At 40.6% G+C, this 23,033-nt stretch overlaps 1 protein-coding gene across 1 annotated transcript in view; it reads left to right on the top strand.

The window, feature by feature from the left end:
* The window catches only part of NIBAN1 (niban apoptosis regulator 1), a 157,054-nt gene that overhangs the window by 53,193 nt on the left and 80,828 nt on the right, over window positions 1–23,033 (top strand). The window contains exons 2-4 of the mRNA XM_032317351.1: window positions 11,571–11,701; window positions 14,714–14,845; window positions 20,950–21,064. Coding sequence (XP_032173242.1) covers window positions 11,571–11,701; window positions 14,714–14,845; window positions 20,950–21,064 — 378 coding nt within the window. The remainder of the gene's footprint in view (window positions 1–11,570; window positions 11,702–14,713; window positions 14,846–20,949; window positions 21,065–23,033) is intronic.

Below are 23,033 nucleotides of genomic sequence, written 5' to 3'. Positions count from 1 at the left end.
TTTAAATACAGATTCCATGAATTTCAGAATGTGTTTTGAAAGACATTGAAGCACTAGACATTTGCATTGCTTTTATTTTGTTACTGACCCATTTGCTTAATATGTATAGATTAAATGAAATAAACTGATTATTATGTTGAGATTCAATAATGTATTTTGGGTTTTTTGGGGGAAAGATTTTATTTATTTATTTCACAGAAAGATCACAAATAGGCGGAGAGGCAGGCAGAGAGAAAGAGAGAGAGGGAAACAGGCTCCCTGCTGAACAGAGAGCCCGATGTGGGTCTCAATCCCAAGACCCTGAGATCATGACCTAGGCCAAAGGCAGAGGCTTAACCCACTGAGCTACCCAGGGGTCCCAAGATTCAATAATGTATTTTGATTGGTTATATCTGTATTTTTGTGGTTTTCCAGAGAAACAGAACCAACAGGAGAAAGAGAGAGAGAGCTTTTTTTGAAATAAGGAATTGGACAAATAAATAAAGTAGAACAAAATAAAAACAAAATAAGGAATCAGCTCATGCAGTTATGGAGGCTGATGAGTCCCAAGATCTGAGGTCAGTAAGCCAGAGACCCAGAAGAGCTGATGGCATAGTTCCACTCTGAGAGTCAGTAGGCTTAGAGACCCAGGACGAGCCAATGTTTCAGTTCAAGTTGAAAGACCAGAAAGACAAAGGTCCCAGCTCAAGGAAGTCAGGAAGAAGGAAATTCCTTCTTACTCACCCTTTTGGTTCGGGCCTTCAACTGATCGGATGAGGCCCACCCACACTGGGGAGGTCATTATTTAATTTACTTATTCAAGTACTAACCTTATCCAGAAACCGCTTCACAGACACATTCAGAATATCTGGCACCCCATAGCCCAGTAAAGTTGACAGGTAAAATCGACCATAACAACATCTTTCTACTCCAGTTTAAGTTCGTTTAAGATCGTTTCACAAGACTTCTTGACAATATGGTTTTTATTACCAAAGAGTACTTACATTTCTCCATTAATAAAAAAGAAGTGCTTTAATTCTCCACATAAATTAATGTAGTATTCGTAGAGAGACAAACTCTGTTAAAAACATTGACACTGATTTTTAAAAATTTTTTTCATAGATGTTCTATTACTAACTAATTTTATGACCATGGGCCGGTTAATTTCTTGGTCTGAACAGAGGAGGACCTTGACATTTATTATTATGATCCCATTCAGCTCTAGAGGTCTGTAACTTTGATCTTTTCATCAATATATGGAAGTTGCAGTGCGATTGGCATTGGCATGTCCGTGCTACCATCCAAATGAACTCAAGTTGCTTTCTTAGGGTTATTGTGGAAGGCAGTCCTAGTTATTTACAGCTCTCCTTTATATTTAATTTCCGTGGTGCATATAATGACTAGTTTAAACGAATCTCACCTGTGAGGCTTGGACTCCAAGCAAAGCCAAACTTATGAGGTTTCAGCACGTTTGTTAAGTACTGTGTGAACTTAACTTTATAGAAGAGCAATTTCCATAGGAAAAAATGACGGTTCCATAGAGCTTAAAACTTTCTAAACACTGGGCACTACTAGAAGGTTTGGTGGTTTTTTTTCTGTCTCTTTTTTTTAGAGTATCACATAGAATAGCTTTGAATAATTTTTCACTAATGTATATTACTCAAGAATATCTTAATCTATGGGGACCTAAGTGACTCAGTGGGTTATGCATCTGCCTTTGGCTCAGGTCATGATCCCAGGGTCCTGGGTTCAAACCCCACATTGGGCTCCCTGCTCAGTAGAGGTCTGCTTCTTTTCTGCCCTTCCCCCGATCATACTCTCACTCTTTCTCTTTCTCAAAAATAAATAAACAAGTAAAATCTTAAAAAAAAGGGATATTTTAATTTAGTGATTAACTGTTCCACTGACTGGCAACCATTAGATTGTCAAAAAAACAAAATCAGCTGTATTTTAGAGCTGTATGAGCTGTATTTTAGACTGTGCTAGATTCAGATTTATTATTGGAGATATTTGGGTTGTTAACAGAAAACTGTATTCCAAGGACACGGTGCTTGACCGAATGAAACAGGAATTAGAACCCTTTTGGCAGTTCTTAAATTCTTGTGAGGATAAGTTAGAGCATGCTAAAATAATTTTCACTAATGAGTACTTTATCTGCCTTGTAAATAGTTTCAAAAAGTTAGCTGGCCTACAGAAATGTTGACTAGTTTATGAAGTTCTTCCTGGACCCTCCCAAGCCTAGCATTATCATCTTTCATTTTCCTAGCCAAGTCACTCCTACTTGTTTGTTACCCATATCCCCAGACTAACAAAACAATGCATATCTGGGCTCCAAACACAGATCTATAAAAATGCACTTTTTTTTTACACTAATAGCTTGAATTCTTGAGAGAGAAGTAGAAACTGTAATAGAAAGCATTTCAAACAGATATACTTCTGTGTGGGGAAAAGAAAAATGGAATGAAGAAAACAGAAGGAGGGCGCCTGGGTGGCTCAGTGGGTTAAAGCCTCTGCCTTCGGCTCAGGTCATGATCCCAGGGTCCTGGGATGGAGCCCTGCATCGGGCTCTCTGCTCTGCGGGGAGCCTGCTTCCCCCCCACTCTCTCTGCCTGCCTCTCTGCCTACTTGTGATCTCTGTCTGTCAAATAAATTAATTAATTAAATCTTAAAAAAAAAAAAAAAAGAAAGAAAGAAAACAGAAGGAATATCATTAGGAAAATAAAAGAGAAACCTGAAAGAGACACCAGAACCTATTGTGTTGGAAGGGAAAGAACTTAATAAAATTCCTAGGCTTGTTGCCTGGTTTATTTTAAGTCTAGCTGATTACTTTTAATGTGCTTATTGTGTTCATTTACATGGTTGCAATCTGAAAGCAAATAATATTTTCAGGGTTCTGGAGTAATCTGAGTCTCCGATAAAACATGTGCAGAAAAATTTTAATAACTATAATTAGACTCAAAAACAGCAAAGGAAATCTCATTATTTCTTTCTGAACTTTAGTTATATGTTTTCTTCAAAACCAAAAAAGTTTGTCTAATGGGCAACCAGGAGTCCTTCTGAATTCATAGTTCTTGTGATGCTTTCCGAGAAAGTAGCAGTGTCAGATTGGTTTAATTTTCTCTTTCACATGTTTTCCTCTCATTTTAATGAAGAAAAAGACAGCCAATCTGTAGCTTCCTTTGGGGACATTAGACAGCTTAGAGTAGTGGCAAAATAAACAAGATTTATTCTCATCAGATGTGTCAGGGGAAAATTGGAGGCATGCTGTGAGGTAATGGCAAAATAATCTTGAAAACTTCAAGCACTTTTTCCAAATAAAATGGAAGAAATTTAAAGTTAGCTTCTGCCTAATTATGGCTAAAGAAAAATGTGTACTTAAAAATATGGGCATATACCATCACCCTCCCAAAATGGGCATATATATATATTCCAAAAATACTATTGTAGTTTCTTCCTCTAAAAAAAGAGGGCAGACTTAAGGTCTTAGAGTTCTAGAAAGCTGACCTCTGGAATAGCTGACCACAAGGGTTTTTAATTTTTCCATAGAATAAAGTAATGGGAATTGCAAGGTATAATATGGTAGTGTTTTTTCCCTTTCTTAGTGTCTCCTCTGTTTCTCTTCTATTAATCTGTGAAGGTATTTTCCACTAAATACCTAGTGCAGACGAGCACCTTAATTTATTTCAGTGCCTCAGTCATTCGTAGAAAACATTGCTTTTGTTTCTGCTGTTAACCTTAAAACCACCCTTTATTCTACCAGCAAAAGATGGGTATATTCAGGAGTAGCAGAGAATTACAGTTGGGGACAAGCAAGCTACAGTAAAACCAAAGCAAATCCACATGGAACAAAGGAGAGGAATGCTCTTTTACAGAGGAAAGGGGGAAAAGTCCATTGGAGTAAACTAGGCATTCAAAGTATGGTGGTTCTTCTTTGGCTGAATTGTGACTTCCTATCATTGGCTGGGCTATTGTTGGGAAAGGATAGGCTATCTTCCTCTTGCTGGGGTAGTAAAGTTGTAGCCACCAGCAAGGTCCATCTCTTCCTGTGGGATTTACAATTGATGGAGAATGGTAGGGCGTGGGAGCTCCCCTTGTGGAACTTCCTGACTCCATTTCAGTTAGGTTTTCATTTATGATTTTTCACACTGTTCACCCACTGGAGTTGGGGTCTGGCCCTTTACGCAGCATCTGTAAGTACATGGGGATTCACTGAATGTCTTTAATAGGCCAAACTTTGTCGCCTTGGTAAAGATAGGGGCCTGCTTCTAGAACAGGGATTGCAAAAAAACGGAAGGTCTTTAACAGCCCAAGGACAAGTTATATTGCAAGCCCAACTCAAGAGTTTTGGATCTCTGTGAGTGTGAGTTTTGGAAATGAGAAAACCGTTCTTTGTTTATTCCCAAGCCTGTCTGTCTTCTATCCAGATGTTTTCGGAATCTAGAGAGGGTCCTGGGATGACTTTGAAATATTTAATATAAGTTCTTGGGAGTGTTTGTTATATTTCTCTTCTGTGGACTAATGTCTGAAGTAAATCACAGAGAGCGTAAGTGGTTTATATGTCTTTTGTTCTTAGCACAAAGGAGAGTTTCTGCCAGGTAACCTTTGGGGAGTTGATGGGATTAAGGCTCCCCTTGAAGAATTTTTTACTTTTCCTATAGAATCTGTTCAAAAACTTATCACTCAAGAACCAATAATAAATGTGCTTAAACACACACACACACACACCATTTAGTTCAATTATGGAGAATCCAATTTATCCCCATTCTCTAAGGCATTTACTAGAAGAGAGAGAGTCCTTGGGCATTATTCTGTGTAATTAGATTTTTGCACCTTTGTATTGTGAATTGGGATTTCTGAATTCCCCACCCTAAGGTGCGAAGTGATCATGCTCAGAAGCCCGAGACTGAAGCTGATGTTATAATTCATCAGGACTTTTAAACTTTTTATAATTCGAGAAACTCGGGGAAAATAAACAATAGTGGATATTATACTCTATTTTATAAATATTAAATATTTTATTTTTTAGAGCTACTCCTCTTGTTCCCCCAAATTAATCTTCACCAGAAACCTCAACAGTCTTAAGAAAATGTGTCAAAAGCTTAGTTAATCCTTTTCTCAGATGTGGATTTGGCTGTTTTTGGGAAATAGCCACTTTGTTAAAATAAATCCATTTTTTAAAAAAAATTTGTATTTGGGGCGCCTGGGTGGCTCAGTTAGTCAAGCATCTACCTTCTGCTCAGTTAACGATCGTGAAGCCCTGGGATCCAGTCCTGCGTTGAGCTCTAGGCTCAGCAGGGAGTCTGCTTCTCCTTCTCCCTCTGCCTCACAATACCACTTGTTCTGTCTCTCTCTCACAAATAAATAAATGAAACCTTAAAAAAAATTTTTTTGGTATTTTTCTTCTTCATACTACCAATAAAAATGCAACTTTTGGAAATAGTGATTTGGGGAGGTAATATCATAGGAAAAAACCAACAATGAAATGTTAAATAAATGAAACTGGATATAAAATATGATATTCTCAAGTATTAAAAAATATAAAAAAGATTAGATGGAAATATAGCAAAATATGTTCAGATTTTTTATATCTTTCTATACTTACGAGTTGTTTTTCTATAAGTATTTGAAGCAGGGAGGAATCTATGTATTTCAGGGAAGACTTTAGAATGTATTATATTGACACTGCAAATGATGGGAAAGCTAGAAATAAACCACTATAGATTGTATCTTTCAAGAAAGAAAACTCATAATACAGACTCGATTGGAGTTGAATTACTACAGAACTAGAAGGCTAACAAAGAAACTTCTAGGACAAAAAATATACAAATCCTTTAGATTGTTCAGACTTTATATAAGTTTTACCTCATGTAAGACTTCATATACTTTCCATGATTACACACTGGACAAGAAAAACAAATAAATAAACTAAGGAAGGTTTTTGTTTGTAAATAATTCCCCACATATAATTACATGGACAAGTTCATATAAAAACTCAAAAAGAACTAATCAATAGGTCTGTTTTTTTTTTTTTTTTTTAAAAACAAATGAGTCAAGCTTTGAGAGTGTATATTTTTAATAATAAGTAGTTGAGGGGCGTCTGGGTGGCTCAGTTAAGTGTCTGACTCTTGGTTTTGGCTCAGGTCATGATCTCATGGGTTGTTGGGTTGTGAGATCAAGCCCAGTGGTCAGGCTCTGCACTCAGCAGGGAGTCTGCTTGAAAATTCTCTCCCTCTGCCCCTCCCGCACTCTCTCACACACTCTCTCTCTTTCTAAAAAAAAAATTAAAAAATGAGTAAGTCTCAAAAAAAAAAATTTGAGCTGAGATCTGTGCTTTTCTCCTTTCTGGGGACATCAGGATGGGTTTCAAGATTATGATGCATTGTACTTTGCTTTACTCTTAAATATTTACTCAGCGATTCTTTCATTAATTCAACAAATATTTGCTGGGTACATAAATACAGTATACCCTTGGAGGAAAGATAAGGTATATTTAAACAGCTGTAGCAAACTGGAGCACAGTTTTGGAAGAACACAAAAGAAGGTGAGATTGTTTCCACCTGGGGAGAGCCAACTTCTTTTTGGGTTGGAGACACCATCTGAGCTTGAAGGTTCTGAAAGTGGCTGGCGGGGCATTTAAGGGGAGAAATAAGGGGTGAAGGCATGAGCATGTACAGGGGACAAGGAAAATTAGTTTGAGTAGGAAAGGTAGGAAATCAGAACCACTGGGGCCAGACCACAGGGTCTTTGGCCCTCGGCTAAGTGGTTACTACTCTGGGCAACGCGGACTGTTGAAGGATTTTATGAAGGTAATGACGTGATCTTATAGCAACCTGTCAAATGAAACTTGTCAGGTCAGGACCCCGAGAAGTGTATGTACCTCTATTGCCATAAGGTTTTCAAAAGAGTTCCTTGGGAGCAGTAAGGGCAAGACTTGACTCTGAAGGACAATTTCCCACTCTGACATCTGGGCCTTAGTAACTTGTGCCCCTTTCTCGTGAGTGGGGCCATGGTGGCCATCTTGGACTCAGCCTTTCATGTTCTGCTCCATCAGCCCTGGACTTACTCTGGGCAATCCCCAGGACTTGCCTCTGCCATCCTGACCAAGCTTTGGCTTATTTCCCATGATCCCCTAGGATCTGTGTATCAGTACTGACATTCCCTACATCCCGCTCTGGTTTTGACTTTCTTTGTTCCTCTTTTAGAGCTGAGAGCTAGTACTTTTTGTCGTTTGTTTGTTTATGTTCCATTCCCCCAGCCCCACACTGTGATGCTGAGGGCAGATTAAGAGACCTCTACAGTGTGGAAGTGTGCTGGTTGGGATGGGGCCAAGGGGATGGGATAAGAAGTATTATGGGAATAGAAGGGACAAGATCTGACGATTGCTGATGACTGAATATGGGCACGATGGAGAAGGAATCCAAGGACAGTGCTGAGTTTTTGAGTCTGCACAAATTTGAATGGCTTTAAAGGGACCGGAAGATGCTTTTTTGACTTTTACAAAATCAAACGAACCTAAGTGTCGTAGACAGAGATGTTGAAGAATCTTCTTTCAGCTCTGGTACTGATTAGCCCGAAGGGTGCAGCTTGGTCGACTTAGTTGTACCAATGCATCGCCCTGCACAGGCTGCAGTTATTGGGTAGGATTGGAGGAAATATGCCTTGTGCCGAAAATGCTGCTGTAGGGATGCATGGAGGAAGCCCTCCATTGGTTCTCGTCTTTCCATTATTGAGTAGCTTCTTTTTGGTAAAAAAACAGTTGGGTGTTTTACAATTTAGGAAAAAGAATGTGACACTAAATCACAGCAGGAGTTGTGAGGGGGAAAGGATGAAGGCAGTTCGATACTCAAGAATCCTCAAGACTGTGGAAAACAAGCTGCTTTTGACCGAGGCTATTTTATGTGGTGTCTGTGGACTGATCCATTTACTGGGATGTTTTCATAGTGGAATATTAAATAATAGTAATTATTATTAGTAATAGCAATAGTAATAATAGCCAAAACATTATTAGTATTAGTATTATTACTTCATTGTACTTTATTGTAATATTACAAAATATTATTAGTATTATTAGTAATAGTAATAGAAACAATAGTCAAAATTCATTGAGCAACTAGTGTTAGGCACTAATTGAGACACTTTTTTTTTTTTAACCTACAGACTATCTCACTTAATCCTCACAAAACCTGTGAAATGGGCAATTTACCCATTTTACAGGTGAGAGAATTGAGGCTCAGGGAGAGAGACGCTCAATGTAACACAATAACTAACTCATGCTTTTCACTCTGGTTCATTAATACCAGTGTTCTACTTAGTTGGTTTTCATTCAGGCATGCACTGAGAGTCCCTTCTGGTGCTGACAAGTGTTCCTGAAACAGCTATGAAAATGTAGGTTATGTTTGTTTCAAACCTGCAGTGAGTGGGAGGGCTGTTCTGTATGCAGCTGGGCAGGATGGCCCCGGCTGAAGAGTTACACAAGACAACCTGCTTTTGTCTTTGCCCTGATTCCTTAGTTCAGCTTAAGGACCTTCCGCTGGAGGTTGGCTTGGGTGCTCCCCACCTTCATCATCAATGATATAATTACTAATTACCATGATCATTGAGCACTTCCTATGTGCCAGCTACCGTACCGAGCAGTTTACTGCATTATTTTGTGAATAACTACGGTGACACTTTGAGAATGCTCCTCTTGTCTTCATTTTATACGTGGGGAGTTAACTTGCACAAGGTCCTACTGCTGGTCAGCAGCAGAGACGGCACTCACACCCACGTCTGTCTGGCTCCAGAGTCCATCCTTCTAACCACAGTTGCCCCAGGACCAGACTTTTCTCTAAATATCAAGATCTTCTTCAGTGTTCCTCTATTTGGGTTTAGATAGGCTTAATCTAAAATCTAGATACATTTTGAGAATCCTTTCGGGTTCTTAAGAACTTATGCTATAGTGAGCTGTTTCATTCAGATTTTGAACCAGTCATTACGTTAATTACCAAAGGAAGCTGTAATCTCTTTTTTTAATAAATGCTGCCTGGTGGAAGGTGTGTTGGTGCACAAATCACAGAAGCATTTTTCTCATACGGTGGGAGGGAGTGGTGGCATCGTAACACCTCAGTAGAAACAGGGCATCTTTGACTAAGCCTTTGTGATGTGGCAGAAAATCCAGTTTCACAGCGTAGAGCTTATCATAAAACGGCATCCACCTTCTTTCATTTAAATCCAACCGCTTGCAAGAATGCAAAAATTAGTATCATAAATTTGCAGGCTGCTCTTCTGTTAGACAAAATAGTGGTCACTTGGTCCCAAAGGGCAAATTTTGTTAATTGTTTAGGTGTTTCGTTGAGGTGAGACTCATTGTTATTGTGGGAATTCTTAAAGATATCCTACTCCTATGTAAGAAAATTATAGACAAGGAAAGAGAATTTTATTTCTTATGCACTATGTAAAAGCTAATAAAATATTAACCAATTAGATAATTATAAAGCCCGAGTATATTAAAGTGTTATGCAAATACTAATTAATAGTCATACCATGGACTCACAGAGCAAGCAAAAGCATGCCTGATTCAAATTATAGGAGCTTTATTTGCATTTCTACAGAACCTATTATTAATGGGTCTCAAAGCACCTTTCAAGTCATAGTTATTAAAGCCTATAAATATAACCAAAAAATGTCATTTTATGGAGGAAATAAGCAAGAATTCCCCTTTACTTCATACATAGTATGAGATCTAAATGCCTGAGCTAAAGTAGGATTCTCCATATGAAAAGGTTACTCATATACTATGGGTGTTTAGACCTATGATTCCATAGGTATAGAAATTGACAGCTATGAATTCAAGGTTCTCATACCGAATATCTCAATCTATGGAGTTAGAACTCTTCACTTATTTTTGAAATTCTACATGCATAATAGCTCTAAACAAATCTTCCTGGTATGGTATATTTTAATATTTCTCTGTGACTATATCAAATTTGAAAATAAAAATTATGCCACACATGAAAGTATTTTAAAATATTTTGGAGGGGACGCCTGGGTGGCTCAGTTGGTTGAGCAGCTGCCTTCGGCTCAGGTCCTGATCCCAGCGTCCTGGGATCGAGTCTCACATCGGGCTCCTTGCTCGGCAGGGAGCCTGCTTCTCCCTCTGCCTCTGCCTGCCATTCTGTTTGCCTGTGCTCGCTCGCTCTCTCTCTCTCTGATAAACAAACAAAAAAAAAATCTTTAGGGCGCCTGGGTGGCTCAGTGGGTTAAGCCACTGCCTTCGGCTCAGGTCATGATCTCAGGGTCCTGGGATCGAGTCCCGCATCGGGCTCTCTGCTCAGCAGGGAGCCTGCTTCCCTCTCTCTCTCTCTCTCTGCCTGCCTCTCCATCTACTTGTGATTTCTCTCTGTCAAATAAATAAATAAAATCTTTAAAAAAAAAAAAAAAAAATCTTTAAAATATTTTGGAATGGCATATCAGGTTTAATTTTTTTTTCTCAAGATAATATCTCATTCCAAGGACTAACAGCTTATAAGCACCGTCAGTGGGGCCTATGTTTATCTCTCGACTTTGTAGCAAGTCCTTCAAAGGTTGTGAGGATTTCTAATCTGTCTCAGATATTCCTTTGCCCTTCCTCCACAATTTCTTTTTCCCCTTTCCCTCTTTTGCAATTTCTCTACTCTCTACAATTAAGCCCGGGTTGGAAAAGCTCAAGAATATTCCTAGTGCCTGACTCTCCCTCTTCCTCTGTCTCAAGTCTTCCAACAACCCCCTCTCCCTCTGTGATTGACCCTAATCTTTATTTTCTTCTGGTGTGGAGAGATCATGCTGCAATTGCTGGTCACTATTGTAAGGCAGCTCTACTCATGGTTATACTTCAATGTCACAGAGTTTCCAAGTAAAGTATGGAATAGTGAGCACCTGCCTTTATAGTTAGGATCACTGGAGCCCAGAGAGAACGAGGGACTTGACTGAGGTCATCCAGCTGGTTTCTGTCTCCCTGGAACTGGGACCACAGTTCAGGTCTCTACACTGTTAAACCAAAGCTTTTCCCCTCTACTTCATAGTAATTATATAAGGCTTTGAGTCACACAAAAAATTTACCCAGAAACATAGGGGCAGAACTAGAAGAAAGAATTTGTTGATTTTATCCAGGGTTGTGGATCAGCAAGATGAATTAAAGCTTCAGGGACCTGAAGAAACACAAAATGGTGTGTGTGTGGAGTTGGAATGGTGGACCCTGGGATGACTGTGTAGGAGCTGGATGACTGGAGGTAGGCGATGAAGAACAAGTTGAGGTGGAGACCCGGGTGAGGTAGAATGGTAGCTGTAGAAGGATGTAGAAGGATGGCCACGTTTATGGCCTTGGCGATGCATTGTTGATGTAAGATGGAGACATTTTCTATCGGTTGCTGGATGGATGGTCCTTAGGGAAAGCGGAGTCTCTCAGGATGACGTCAGGGAGAGGGAGAGATAAAGCACGTGTGGCATGTTACAAAGTTCTCAGGGAATGTGAACTCATAACAAATCCCTGGGAAACAGTGTCTTAGAGGGGCAGATATGTGCCTACTCTGTAAGAGAGGCTGTATTTCTAATTTCTCATTTTCCTATTTTTCTAGGGAAAACTGAGGCTACTATCAAAAACTTCAGTCCCTTCTATAGTCGCCAGTACTCTGTGGCTTTCTGCAATCATGTACGCAGTGAAGTAGAACAGCAAAGAGATTTAACCTCACAGTTTTTGAAGACCAAGGTAACTCATGGACGTTTGGTTGACAATGTCTCCCACTGAACAATGGTTTATAACTCATAACGTTTCTGAAATAAGCAGTAATTTAAATGGCAGTTTAAAAAAAAATCTCTTCTCAAATCATTTCATGGTCAAAAAACTGAAAACAAACAAACAAACAAACAAACAACTCTGTCTGCCTAGAAGTTAGAGTGTATGGTTTCTTGTTGATGGTATAATCCATATTAGAAAATTAGTGCGATCCAATTTTATTGTTTTTCCCACACTGATACTTTAATATAAGGAAATCTGACTTGCTATAGTGAAGTTCAGTTTAAAAAAAAGTCATGGGACGCCTGGGTGGCTCAGTTGGTTAAACAGCCGCCTTCGGCTCAGGTCATGATCCCAGGGTCCTGGGATCGAGTCCCACATCGGGCTCCTTGCTCGGCAGGGAGCCTGCTTCTCCCTCTGCCTCTGCCTGCCTCTCTGTCTGCCTGTGCTCGCTCGCGCTCTCTCCCTCTGTCTCTGAAAAATAAATAAAATCTTTAAAAAAAAAAAAAAAAAAAAAAAGTCATAATTTTAGTGCCTTATATTATGGGCATTTTTGTCTTGGTCATTGATCAAATATGATTTTTTTTCAAATCTCCTGATTTATTCTTTCTCCTTTGCTCCATGATAATAATTACCCACAACCTCAACACATATTCATTGATACCTACTATGTGTCAGGCCGTATTCCAAGAATTGGGGATCAAGATAAATTCTCTGCTTTCCTGTATATATTTAAAAAAAAAGGGGCAGACAATAACAAATAAAGAAACATACCAGGTGGAATCAGGTCATAATAAATGCTCATAGAAAAATGAAGCAAGAATCTTATTTTAGAGAAAATGATCAGAGAAGGCCTCTGTGAAGATGAAATTTGAGCAGGAACTGGAGTGAAATAAGAGTAGGCTGTGTGAGTATCTCCAGAATATGGAACAGTAAATGCAAAGGCCCTGTAGCAGTCATAAGCACATCAAGAAAACTATGTCCTGTGAACAGCATGAGCAGGGGAGAAAGGGTGATAAATCATTATGGAGTGAAAGGGAAGGACCAGACCGTGGAGGAGAGGTAGATCATGATAAGGGTCTTTATTTGTAAATGTGAAGAGAAGTTATTAGAGGATATCAAATACAGAGCTACTTGCAATTTTCAGCGATCTCTCTGGGCTGTCTATAGTGAACAGACCAGGATGAGGGATAAGAGGGGAGGTTGTAGACTGGTGAGGGGGACACTGTAGCAATGCAAGAGAAGGTCGGTGAAGGCAAGTTGGATTAGGGTGGTGGTGGTAGCAGTTGTGAGGAAAGGTCCAAGTCAAGGTGGACTTCAGAAAGAGCTGATGGAACTTGCTGATGGATTGGACAGGACATTATAGAAGAAGAGAGAAAATCAGGGATGACATCCTGGTTTTTAGCCTGAGCAAGTAAGTACAGGAGTTGCCTTTACTCGAAGGAAGAGTGAGAGGCGGCTGAGAACCCGGAGTGCCCTTTTGGCCACGTAAGTTTGAGATGCATATTTGACATACACCGGTGGAAATATTGAATAGATAATTAGCCGACACTTGGAGACCAAGAAAAGGAAAAGGAAAAGGATCCAGCAAGATGGATTGGTAGGAAATAGCCTTGCAGGAGGAGAAAAATCAGGAAAGAGGAATGTGCCAAAAGCAAATAACAAAGGACTTTGAAGAAGGAGGGAGAGATAAATGGGTCAGACACTGCTCAGATGTTAAGGTGACCAATAGGTTTAGCAGCACGGATGTGTAGGGATAACTGAGTGTCATTCCCAAAAAATAGGGAGTCTCACAGCGTAGGGAGCTTGTTAAAAATGCAAAGTTTGGCCCATACCCCCAGAGATTCTGATATAGTAAATTTAGGGTAAGGCCACAGTTTTAACAAGTCTGTCGGTTGATTTGAGTGGCCTAGGTTTAAAAAAAAATGCTGCACATAAAACTATAAAATCAACCTATATATGGGTTCAGTCTCAGTTAAAGGGAAGATTGGGATCCTCTCTTACCTGTTAATGAGTCCAGATACGAAACTGCCTCTTTATCTGTCAGGACAGAATAAATTCAGAAGGCAGTCTAGTTCATTCCTTAGCCAATTCTTAAAAAGATTAGCATATCTGTCTTCTCCATGTGGTTTATGCAAATTTTACTTGAAGGTGGAGAGATAGGTTTCTAAAAGCCCTTTGATTTTTAAATAAAGGGAAAAGAGATGTAAATTCAGTGACTTGTGAAAGACAGGAAGCCCATTCCTGTGTTTTGAGATAATGCAGGGATTTTACTATGAGAAAGGATGGGAGTTATTCCTCACGCAGTTAGCCCAAAGGGAGGCCTAACTAAGAAACTGGCAGGCACTTCCCTATAGCACATATGTCACCAGGGTTAACAAGGAATCATTAAAGTTTTACTTAAGGAGAAAGGTAGAACTGGAGTCGGCTGGCTACCCTGCTCGTTCTTCAACCGGAGGGCAAACTTGGTCTCCTTGAAGAGCACGTAGGTGGGGCAAGTGTTTGCAGACTGTGTCCCCAGGGCTTTTGGATCTGAAAAGACCACTGACCCTCGAGGCTATCCTGAAGGTATGGTCGATAAGGGAGCAGCCTATTAATTCTCCTGTTTTCAGGCATATTCAAGGTGTTGGGGGTATATAGCCACAACTGACACTTAACTACCTCTTCCACAGTTTATCATTAAGTGACATGTATACAAGGGCACAGCCTTATTACTACAATCCCTTCTACCATCTGCTTCTCTTCTTGCAGCACAATGGAGGGGAATGGAAATCACAGACCTATCAATAAGACAAATACTTGCATTTGGTCAGAGGGAGCAGGGAGCAGAAGTAGGGAGGGGGGTGGGGGAAGCAACAATGTCCCCAGGATCTCAGGACAAGATAGTTTCCTAAAACATTCCTTGAACTCCCGTGGATAGAGTTGGTGACAGCATGCTGTGTTACCTTTTGTTGTTATGATTAATGGTATTTGCCTTCTTTAAAGCCGCCATTGGAGCCTGGAACTGTTCTATATGAAGCAGAGCTATCCCAGTTTGCTGAAGACATAAAGAAATGGAAGGAGCGGTACATTGTGGTTAAAAATGATTTTGCTGTGGAGAGCTATGAGAACAAAGAGGTAAGACGTTTCCTTGTTTGTGCTGGGCCTTACAGCATTCTTCAACATTGGCTGGGTTGATGGACATGCCTTCTTCTTCGAGACTGATTCCTTCAATAAGCACTCACTCATGCAGCTACTTACTTTCGCTAACATGTTTACTGAATGCCTATGATATGCCAAGTGTTCGAGAAGGTTCTGAGCCTCTAACAGCCAGTGAAACAGATGCTTGTGATGAAGTTCTAGAACCTAGGCGAGGTTCGATGGGCTGAGGTCCGGAGCCGATGACCAAGAAAGAATTCTTGAGACATCTTTGGTGCAAAAAGATGGTTTATTTAGAGCATGGGGACAGGACCCGTGGGCAGACGGAGATGCTGCGTCCTTATCCTGAGGGTGGCTGATTATATACACAGGAGTTGGGTAGGTGAGGACAAAGAGGGTGATGTTAGTCTCTAAGGAATTTTGGAAGCAAGGTCTCCAGGACCTTGAGGGGCTAGCTATTGTTGGGAGAAAGGTTATTTATTACTAGTAGTAAAAATCTTCTTGTGAGACCCTTTAGATGTATATCAATGGGCCATATGCTTGGGAATAATTCTCAACACTATCTTGGAAATCTATAGATAAAGTTTCACATTTCTCCTATCACGTGTCCTTGTTAGTGAGATTTGGGTTTAGAAGAAATTTAACTATATTTAGGGCTTGAGGAACGGAGTTATTTGCCTCTGGAAATTGTGCTATTGATAAGGTAACTTCTTTGTTTGTAGATCTCTAGGACATTTGTAAACCAAGGGAGACTCCTGTCTTGCAGGATTGTGATCTCTGCAAGTTAACTATTTGTTTCTCGCTTATGGCAGTCCGGGGTGCCTGAGGAATGTCACACACATTACTGAGGGGAGCGGGTAGAGAGGGGGTGCAAGGTGCCAGCTTTTGCTTTGTCTTCAGCCAGCCTCCTGCTCCCTCATCACCTGTAGTCCAATGGGCAAGGCAGATTTGGAACGAGTACTTGCAAGTGAGTGTGCAAACAGGTTACACTAAGTGACCAGTGCAGGAGCCTTTCCTAGGATCATTCAGAGTCAAGGTCTTTTGTCACTGCCCTGATATGTCTCCCTCTCTGTTCAGTGTCTCCACGTCTTCCTACTGGTAAGCCTCCTAATGTGACAAGCAGCTGAGGAGTTAATGAGACTATGGCTGCATCTGCATGGGTTCCCAGAAAGTTGGGTATTTTAAGACTTTATTCCACTTACACTTAACGGACTTTTTTTTTCCTTTTAACTTCTTCCTGGTTATCATATGATTTTTCTGTAAAATCATTAGATGACTATCTAATGTAAGGTGTCTGCAAGCTATGGAGAAAATGAGGTCGTGTATAACGTGCCTAGTGCCTGGGAGGACTTCTGTTTTTGTTGGTTCCCATTTCTCTCCCCACGTGGGGAGGTCATTTGGTTCTAGAGGAGAGAACACTGGGCCGTGAATTGGGAAAATGAAAGTTTAGGCTGGGCCTCAGTTACGTCAGAGAGTCAGGCTGAATGATCCCACTGGTTCCTTCCGGATCTTGCGCTGTTCCCATTTTTGGTCTACATAGATCCTCAAGCTCCCTTTGGAGTGAATAGTTACTGTTTATCAGTTAAAGGTGGTACCAGGTTTTAAACTCTGCTTTCTTGTCTCCAAGTTTGAGAGAAGTCAGGGTGACCTCCATGGATACTTTCAAAAATACCTCAGATGCTAAAGCCTCAGGAAGAAACTTAAGATTGGCAAGTCATTGTGTTTCCTTTCCATTTCTGATGGGAAATAGAAGCAAAATACAGTTTGAACTTATTCCACATGATGAGGGAGCAGGAGGCTGGCTGAGGACAAAGCAAAAGCTGGCGCCTTGCACCCCCTCTTCACCCTTTCCCCTCCATAAGTGTAGCATCCCTCAGGCAGCCCTGACTGCCATGAACAATAAGCAAATAGTTAACTTGCAGAGCTCACAATCCTGCTAGACAGGAGTCTCCCTTGGCTTACAAATGTCCTAAATCTCACTAACAAAGACGATTGGTAGCAGGATTGTGACACCCCACCAAAAAGTCTCCCAACTATCTTAATGTTAATGGCTGGTCTAAAGACAGCATTGATCCAGCTTCTAGGGCAAGGCCTCCGGCAGGCCTGGAACATCCTGGCACCTTGTAGGCCCTCTTTAGCATATGAAAACTCCACTGAAACCTCCCTTCCCCTCACCTTCCCCCAACCGCAGGGTATATAACATGCCTACCCTCACAACCCGGGGCAGCAGCTCTTCCTGCCCAGGGGTCCTGTCCCCGTGCTTTAATAAACCACCATTTTGCACCAACGACGTCTCAAGAATTCTTTCTTTAGTCGTCGGCTCCGAACCTCCTCACCCCACCGAACCTGACTTAGGTTCTGGGACTTCATCACACAGGCTACTAGGCAATGTTCAAGTGCTCTCCTGGGTAGTCTTACTCTTTTCAACATTCATTAAGCGAATATCTTCTCTGCTTCTCCATATTAGGACTTTATTCACCACTTGATTTGCTCTCAGAAGCAAATGATCAATGCACTACATACAATAATGATAATAATAAATCACCTCAGGGGTGCTTGGGTGGCTCAGTTGGTTAAGTGTCTGACTTCTGCTCAGATCACGGTCCTAGGGTCCTGGGATCAAGTCGCGCATTGGGCTCCTTTTCCCATGTGTGCTCCCTCTCTCTCTCAAATGAGTAAATAAAATCTTAAAAAAATAAAAGAAATCACCTCATATTTTATGTGGCACATTACAGTGTTCTTTCCGGGAAGCTTGAGAAGAGGCAGTAGAGCATAATGGTTAATATAATGTGCTTTGAACCACACCTTTGCCAGTTACTGGATAGGTGTCCTTGCGTAAGTTATAAATCTCCCTGAGCCTCCGTTTTTTCATCTGTAAAATGGTGACCGTGTTGTTGTAAGGATTAAATAAACGAACATATTGAAGCACTTAGCGTATGGTCAACCACTGGCAGAGCCCAGAGTGGAGCCGTTATGGCATGATTGCTACTAACTAATTGAGAGGAAACACTCATGGAGGTTGCTCTTGGACTTGTTAAGGCTTTTAGCACATTTGGGGCTACCTGAACTTTTAATTTTGAATCAGATTTGGGGACTTTTTCCTTCTTCTCTTCATTTTTTTCTAGTTCGCTCCTTCAACTTGCAATTTATGGACTATCTTGCTTTCTTTGTTTGCTCATCATTTTTAAGTAAACATGTTCAGGGGCACCCGGATGGCTCAGTCGTTAAGCATCTGCCTTCGGCTAGGCTCGTGATCCCAGTGTCCTGGGATCGAGCCCCACATTGGGCTCCCTAGTTAGCGGGGAGCCTGCTTCTCCGTCTCTCATTTCCTCTGCTTGTGTTTCCTCTCTTGCTGTGTCTTTCTCTGTCCAAAACAAAATAAAACAAAAACCTTTAGATAAACTTGTTCAGGTTGTTAAGATATGGTCACTGAATTTGGTAAAAGCTATATATATTTTTTAAAAACTTGGAAATTTTACAGGAGCATCTGGTGGGGCAACTCAGGGGCACTTCAGTCTGTTAAAAACTTGGAAATTTAATTTATTTATTCATTTATTTATTTTTTAAAGATTTTATTTACTGATTTGACAGAGATCACAGGTAGGCAGAGAGGCAGGCAGAGAGAGAGGAAGGGAAACAGGCTCCCTGCTGAGCAGAGAGCCCAATATGGGGCTTGATCCCAGGACCCTGGGATCAGGACCTGAGCTGAAGGCAGAGGCTTTAACCCACTGAGCCACCCAGGTGTCGCCAAAACTTGGAAATTTAAAAAAATGCTCATGCAGTTTGCCATAATTCCCCGCAGTTTTAATAATATCCTGTTTTTTAATTTATAGAAAGGCATTTTTTTTATTATACCTAAGAGTTACATATTAACTACCCATAAATTGTCTATTATTTCATTGAGAGTCCAGTTTTGGCAGGTAATTAAGCAGGAAAAAAATGAAACGTTCTCATTCAGGATTCCTGCCCTGCTTCCTGTACACTTTATGGACGGACCTGGATGTGAACCCAAGATTTTCATCAGCTCACTACCGGGCCTTGACATGTTCTTTGAGCTTGAATTTTCTCATTTATATAATGGAGGAAGAAACTAATTCTTTTAATGTTTTATTTTTTTATAAACATATAATGTATTATCAGCCCCAGGGGTACAGGTGTGTGAATCGCCAGGTTTATACTCACCATAGCACATACCCTCCCCAATGCCCATAACCCCACTACCCTTTCCCTCACCCCCTCCCCCCAGCCACCCTCAGTTTGTTTTGTGACATTAAGAGTCTCTTAAGGTTTGTTTTCATCCCCATCCCATCTTGTTTCATTTATTCTTCTCCTACCCGCAAACCCCCCATGTTGCACCTCCACTTCCTCATATCAGGGAGATCACATGACAATTGTCTTTCTGTGATTGACTTATTTCGCTAAGCATGATACCCTCCAGTTCCATCCACGTTGTCGCAAATGGCAGGATTTCATTTCTTTTGATGGCTGCATAGTATTCCATTGTGTATATATACCACATCTTCTTGATCCATTCATCTGTTGATGGACATCTAGGTTCTTTCCATAGTTTAGCTATTATGGACATTGCTGCTATAAACATTCGGGTGCACGTGCCCCTTCAGATCACTACGTTTGTATCTTTAGGGTAAATACCCAGTAGTGCAATTGCTAGGTTATAGGGTAGCTCTATTTTCAACTTTTTGAGGAAACTCCATGCTGTTTTCCAGAGTGGCTGCACCAGCTTGCATCCCCACCAACAGTGTAGGAGGGTTCCTCTTTCTCCGCATCCTCGCCAGCATCTGTCATTTCCTGACTTGTTAATTTTAGCCATTCTGACTGGTGTGAGGTGATATCTCATTGTGGTTTTGATTTATATTTCCCTGATGCCGAGTGATGGGGAGCACTTTTTCATGTGTCTGTTGGCCATCTGGATGTCTTCTTTCCAGAAATGTCTGTTCATGTCCTCTGCCCATTTCTTGATTGGACTATTTGTTCTTTGGGTGTTGAGTTTGCTAAGCTGGAAGAAACTAATTCTTAGTGCTGTTTTGAGTATTGAATAACATAATGTTTATAAAAGTCCAGATTGGGGCCTGTTAGAACAAATAATGCAATTCAGTCTTAAGGCCAGTCTGAGCTGGACTGTTCCTAGGCATTCTCAAAGTCACAACTTTAGATTCTTCTCCGTTGTGCCCCGGGGCCCTGATGTGCTTATGCAGTTGAGTAGTGCTTCTTACAAATGGGAAATGACCCGGGCACCTGGGCACCTTGGTTGGTTGAGCAGCTGCCTTCGGCTCAGGTCATGTTCCCGGGGTTCCCCCACCAGGCTCCCTGCTCCACGGGGAGTCTGCTTCTCCCTTTCCCTCTGCTCTGCCTCCCTCCATACTCTCTCTCTTAAATAAGTAAATAAGATCTTTAAAAAAAATTTTTTAAGAGAAGAATTTGTTTTGGTTGGGACTCCTCACTTACCATCTCATTGATGGTAAGCGACCAAGGTTCCCCTCTCTGCCCCTCTTCTACATTTCCCCGTTTGTTCTAATGTCATGAACATTTCCATCCCGGATCATTTTACTGCAAAACAGTCTCACATGGTGTCATGTCTTATCATGGCAACACTTTTCTGATGTGGGTGAAAATCCATGGCAACCACCACTGCAATTATATGTCCCCCCCATGTCATTCGTCATCGGTCCCCAAGCCTTTTGTGCAGTAAGTGTGTGTGTGTGTCATCACCCTTGTGGTTATGCGAATGATTCAAGTGCTAGCATCTGAAATGGTAGATGTGGTGCAGGATTTCTGGAAGTTACTGAGATGATGTTTTCCCCACTAGAGAAACATACCTAGACTGAATTTCTTGAGATTAAGGACTCTGATTTACCATGTTGGGACCATTACTAAAGTACCTTGCAAGTCACAGGTACACAAAACATATTTTTTAAATATGTGGCTCTTCTTCAGAGACATAGTGTAGGAATTGTTATCTCTGAGTGTGTGTGCCTGTGTCTCCTTCTAATATTCCTGGTATTTTCCAAAAATCCAAATTGGGGAGAAAAAAAAATCACCTATTTATGCCTTTTTCTCCCCAGGCCTATCAGAAAGGAGCGACTCCTAAAAGCCGAATTCTTCCAGCTGGGGGCAAGGTGTTAACCTCAGAAGATGAATATAATTTGTTATCTGATCGGTTCTTCCCCGACCCTATTGGTGAGTCACTGAGTATTCTTTCTCGAAGCAAAATTCCTCCACTGGCTTTGTTTCGCTAGAGGAGTGGTTCTCAGTGGGGGAAGGGATTTCACTCTGTGGGGATGTTTGGCAGAGTCTGGAGACAATTTTGGTTGTTACATCTTGGGAGGCTGGTGCTATAAGCACTTAGCGGGTAGAGGGCAGCAGGCTCTCCTGCATCGGACAGCCCCGGGACACGAAGTATCTGTCAGAAGATGTTCACTGTCGAATAGTTGCTGGAGTTGAGAAACTCTGGGCTAGCCACTCGTTCTTTGTAGAAATATGGAAGATGCAAGTTCTCTAATTTGGGTAAACGTTTTACACTTCTGCTATTGTAAATCACATTCAGTAATACACAAGTCAGGTACAAGTCAGGTTCTAGCCCATGGAAAATGTACCATTCAGTTGTCAGGCATCCTGACTTTAATCACATCACACGGGGCAGCAGAAGCAAATAGGTAGGACCCTATTTCTGTGTGAAGTACGCAATCCCACCTTTAAGCAAGCAGGTCCAGACCTGTCAGGGAAGATTATTTTTATAATTTTAGGATGATATGCAATAAAGTATCCTGAACTGACAAAATGCTTTAAACAAGCATTACAGTCGCTCATAACTCTTGTATAAAAATAGCATTGCATTAATCTGGAAGTAATAACTTCTGTCATGGAAAGAGTATTGAACTATAAATTTAGAAGCTGGATTTTTATCTAGTTCTGCAACACTTATCAGTGTTTTCCCCAGCCGTTGCTCAGCTTCTCTGCTTTCTGATTCTCCCATTCTAGGCCCTTGAACTTAAAAACGTAGAAAGGTCTTTCCAGATCTAACATCCTCGGATTCTCATTTATTCCACTTTTTACATGTAGAGAAAGGGATGGATAATATAAAGACCAAATAGCGCGTTTCATAGAGATTCATGAACTGTGGATAATAACTCCATCTGGCTTTGTGTAAATCATACCACACGGTAATTACTTGGTTTCTTGAAGAGCGCCCTGGTTCTTATTAATGGACATAATCATATCATTAGAATTTATGGAGAAAAATATAATCATTCTATCAATTGCTATTTTGGTGTAGAATGCTTAGCATAGTGTTTTTAATAGGACTATTATAGGATTAGTACATGGGCCATAAACCTAGATTAACAAACCATTACTAAGTAATTCAGGCTAAAACAATACTTTATGTGCACTATACATATTATTATATTTTCTTTCAACATCTACTTGTATGTCATCTTGGCTCTGGAGCTGCTGCTAGAAATGGGAATGCCAACTTGATGACTCTTGGGAATTTCTCCAGTAGAACTTTTCAATGCAATCCATCAGAATGGACAATACATTTATTGATTTATTGGTGAAATCATATCAGAAGGAATGACTAGGAATAAACAACACAAAGCCTGTGTGACTAAAGCCATTTGACCCAAGGCTTCAGATTGGGGTATTTCAAGGATTTTTTTTTTTTTTAATTGTATGGCGTGGTCATCTGAATTTTAAAAATAGAATATTCTACAGTAGATCATTTGTAGTATCTTTGGTACTCAACTCAGAAAAAATGCAGATTGATGGCATCTGGAAAATTGTTGTAAAATGTTAAATGAGAGATAATAGAGGCTAAGAAGAGTGAATTTTATGGGGCGTGAAGCTTTTAAAGGGTCAGTGCTGCTTTTGAGTTGTTTGTACAAAACTGTGACATCTTAGGAAGGGCGAGGGGAATTGTACCATAAAATCATGTTGATCAGGAAGATTCACTGTGTGATACTAATTCAAAAGGAAAACATAAAGACACAATAAAGATAGAAGGCATTAACCTCACTTGAGAAAAAGCACTAGAGGTTATGAATCAATATGTCTTCTTTAAGCAGTATTCTACTCAGATGATGTAGCAATAATGCCTTCATATTTTGCTGAAGTGATTCACTACGTGACACTTCATTAGTTAGCGTTT

Source organism: Mustela erminea, chromosome 17 (genome assembly GCF_009829155.1).
Source record: "Mustela erminea isolate mMusErm1 chromosome 17, mMusErm1.Pri, whole genome shotgun sequence".
Classification (NCBI taxonomy): Eukaryota; Metazoa; Chordata; class Mammalia; order Carnivora; family Mustelidae; genus Mustela; species Mustela erminea.
Note: the sequence above shows the minus strand (reverse complement) of the source record. Positions and strands in the feature narration are given on the sequence as shown.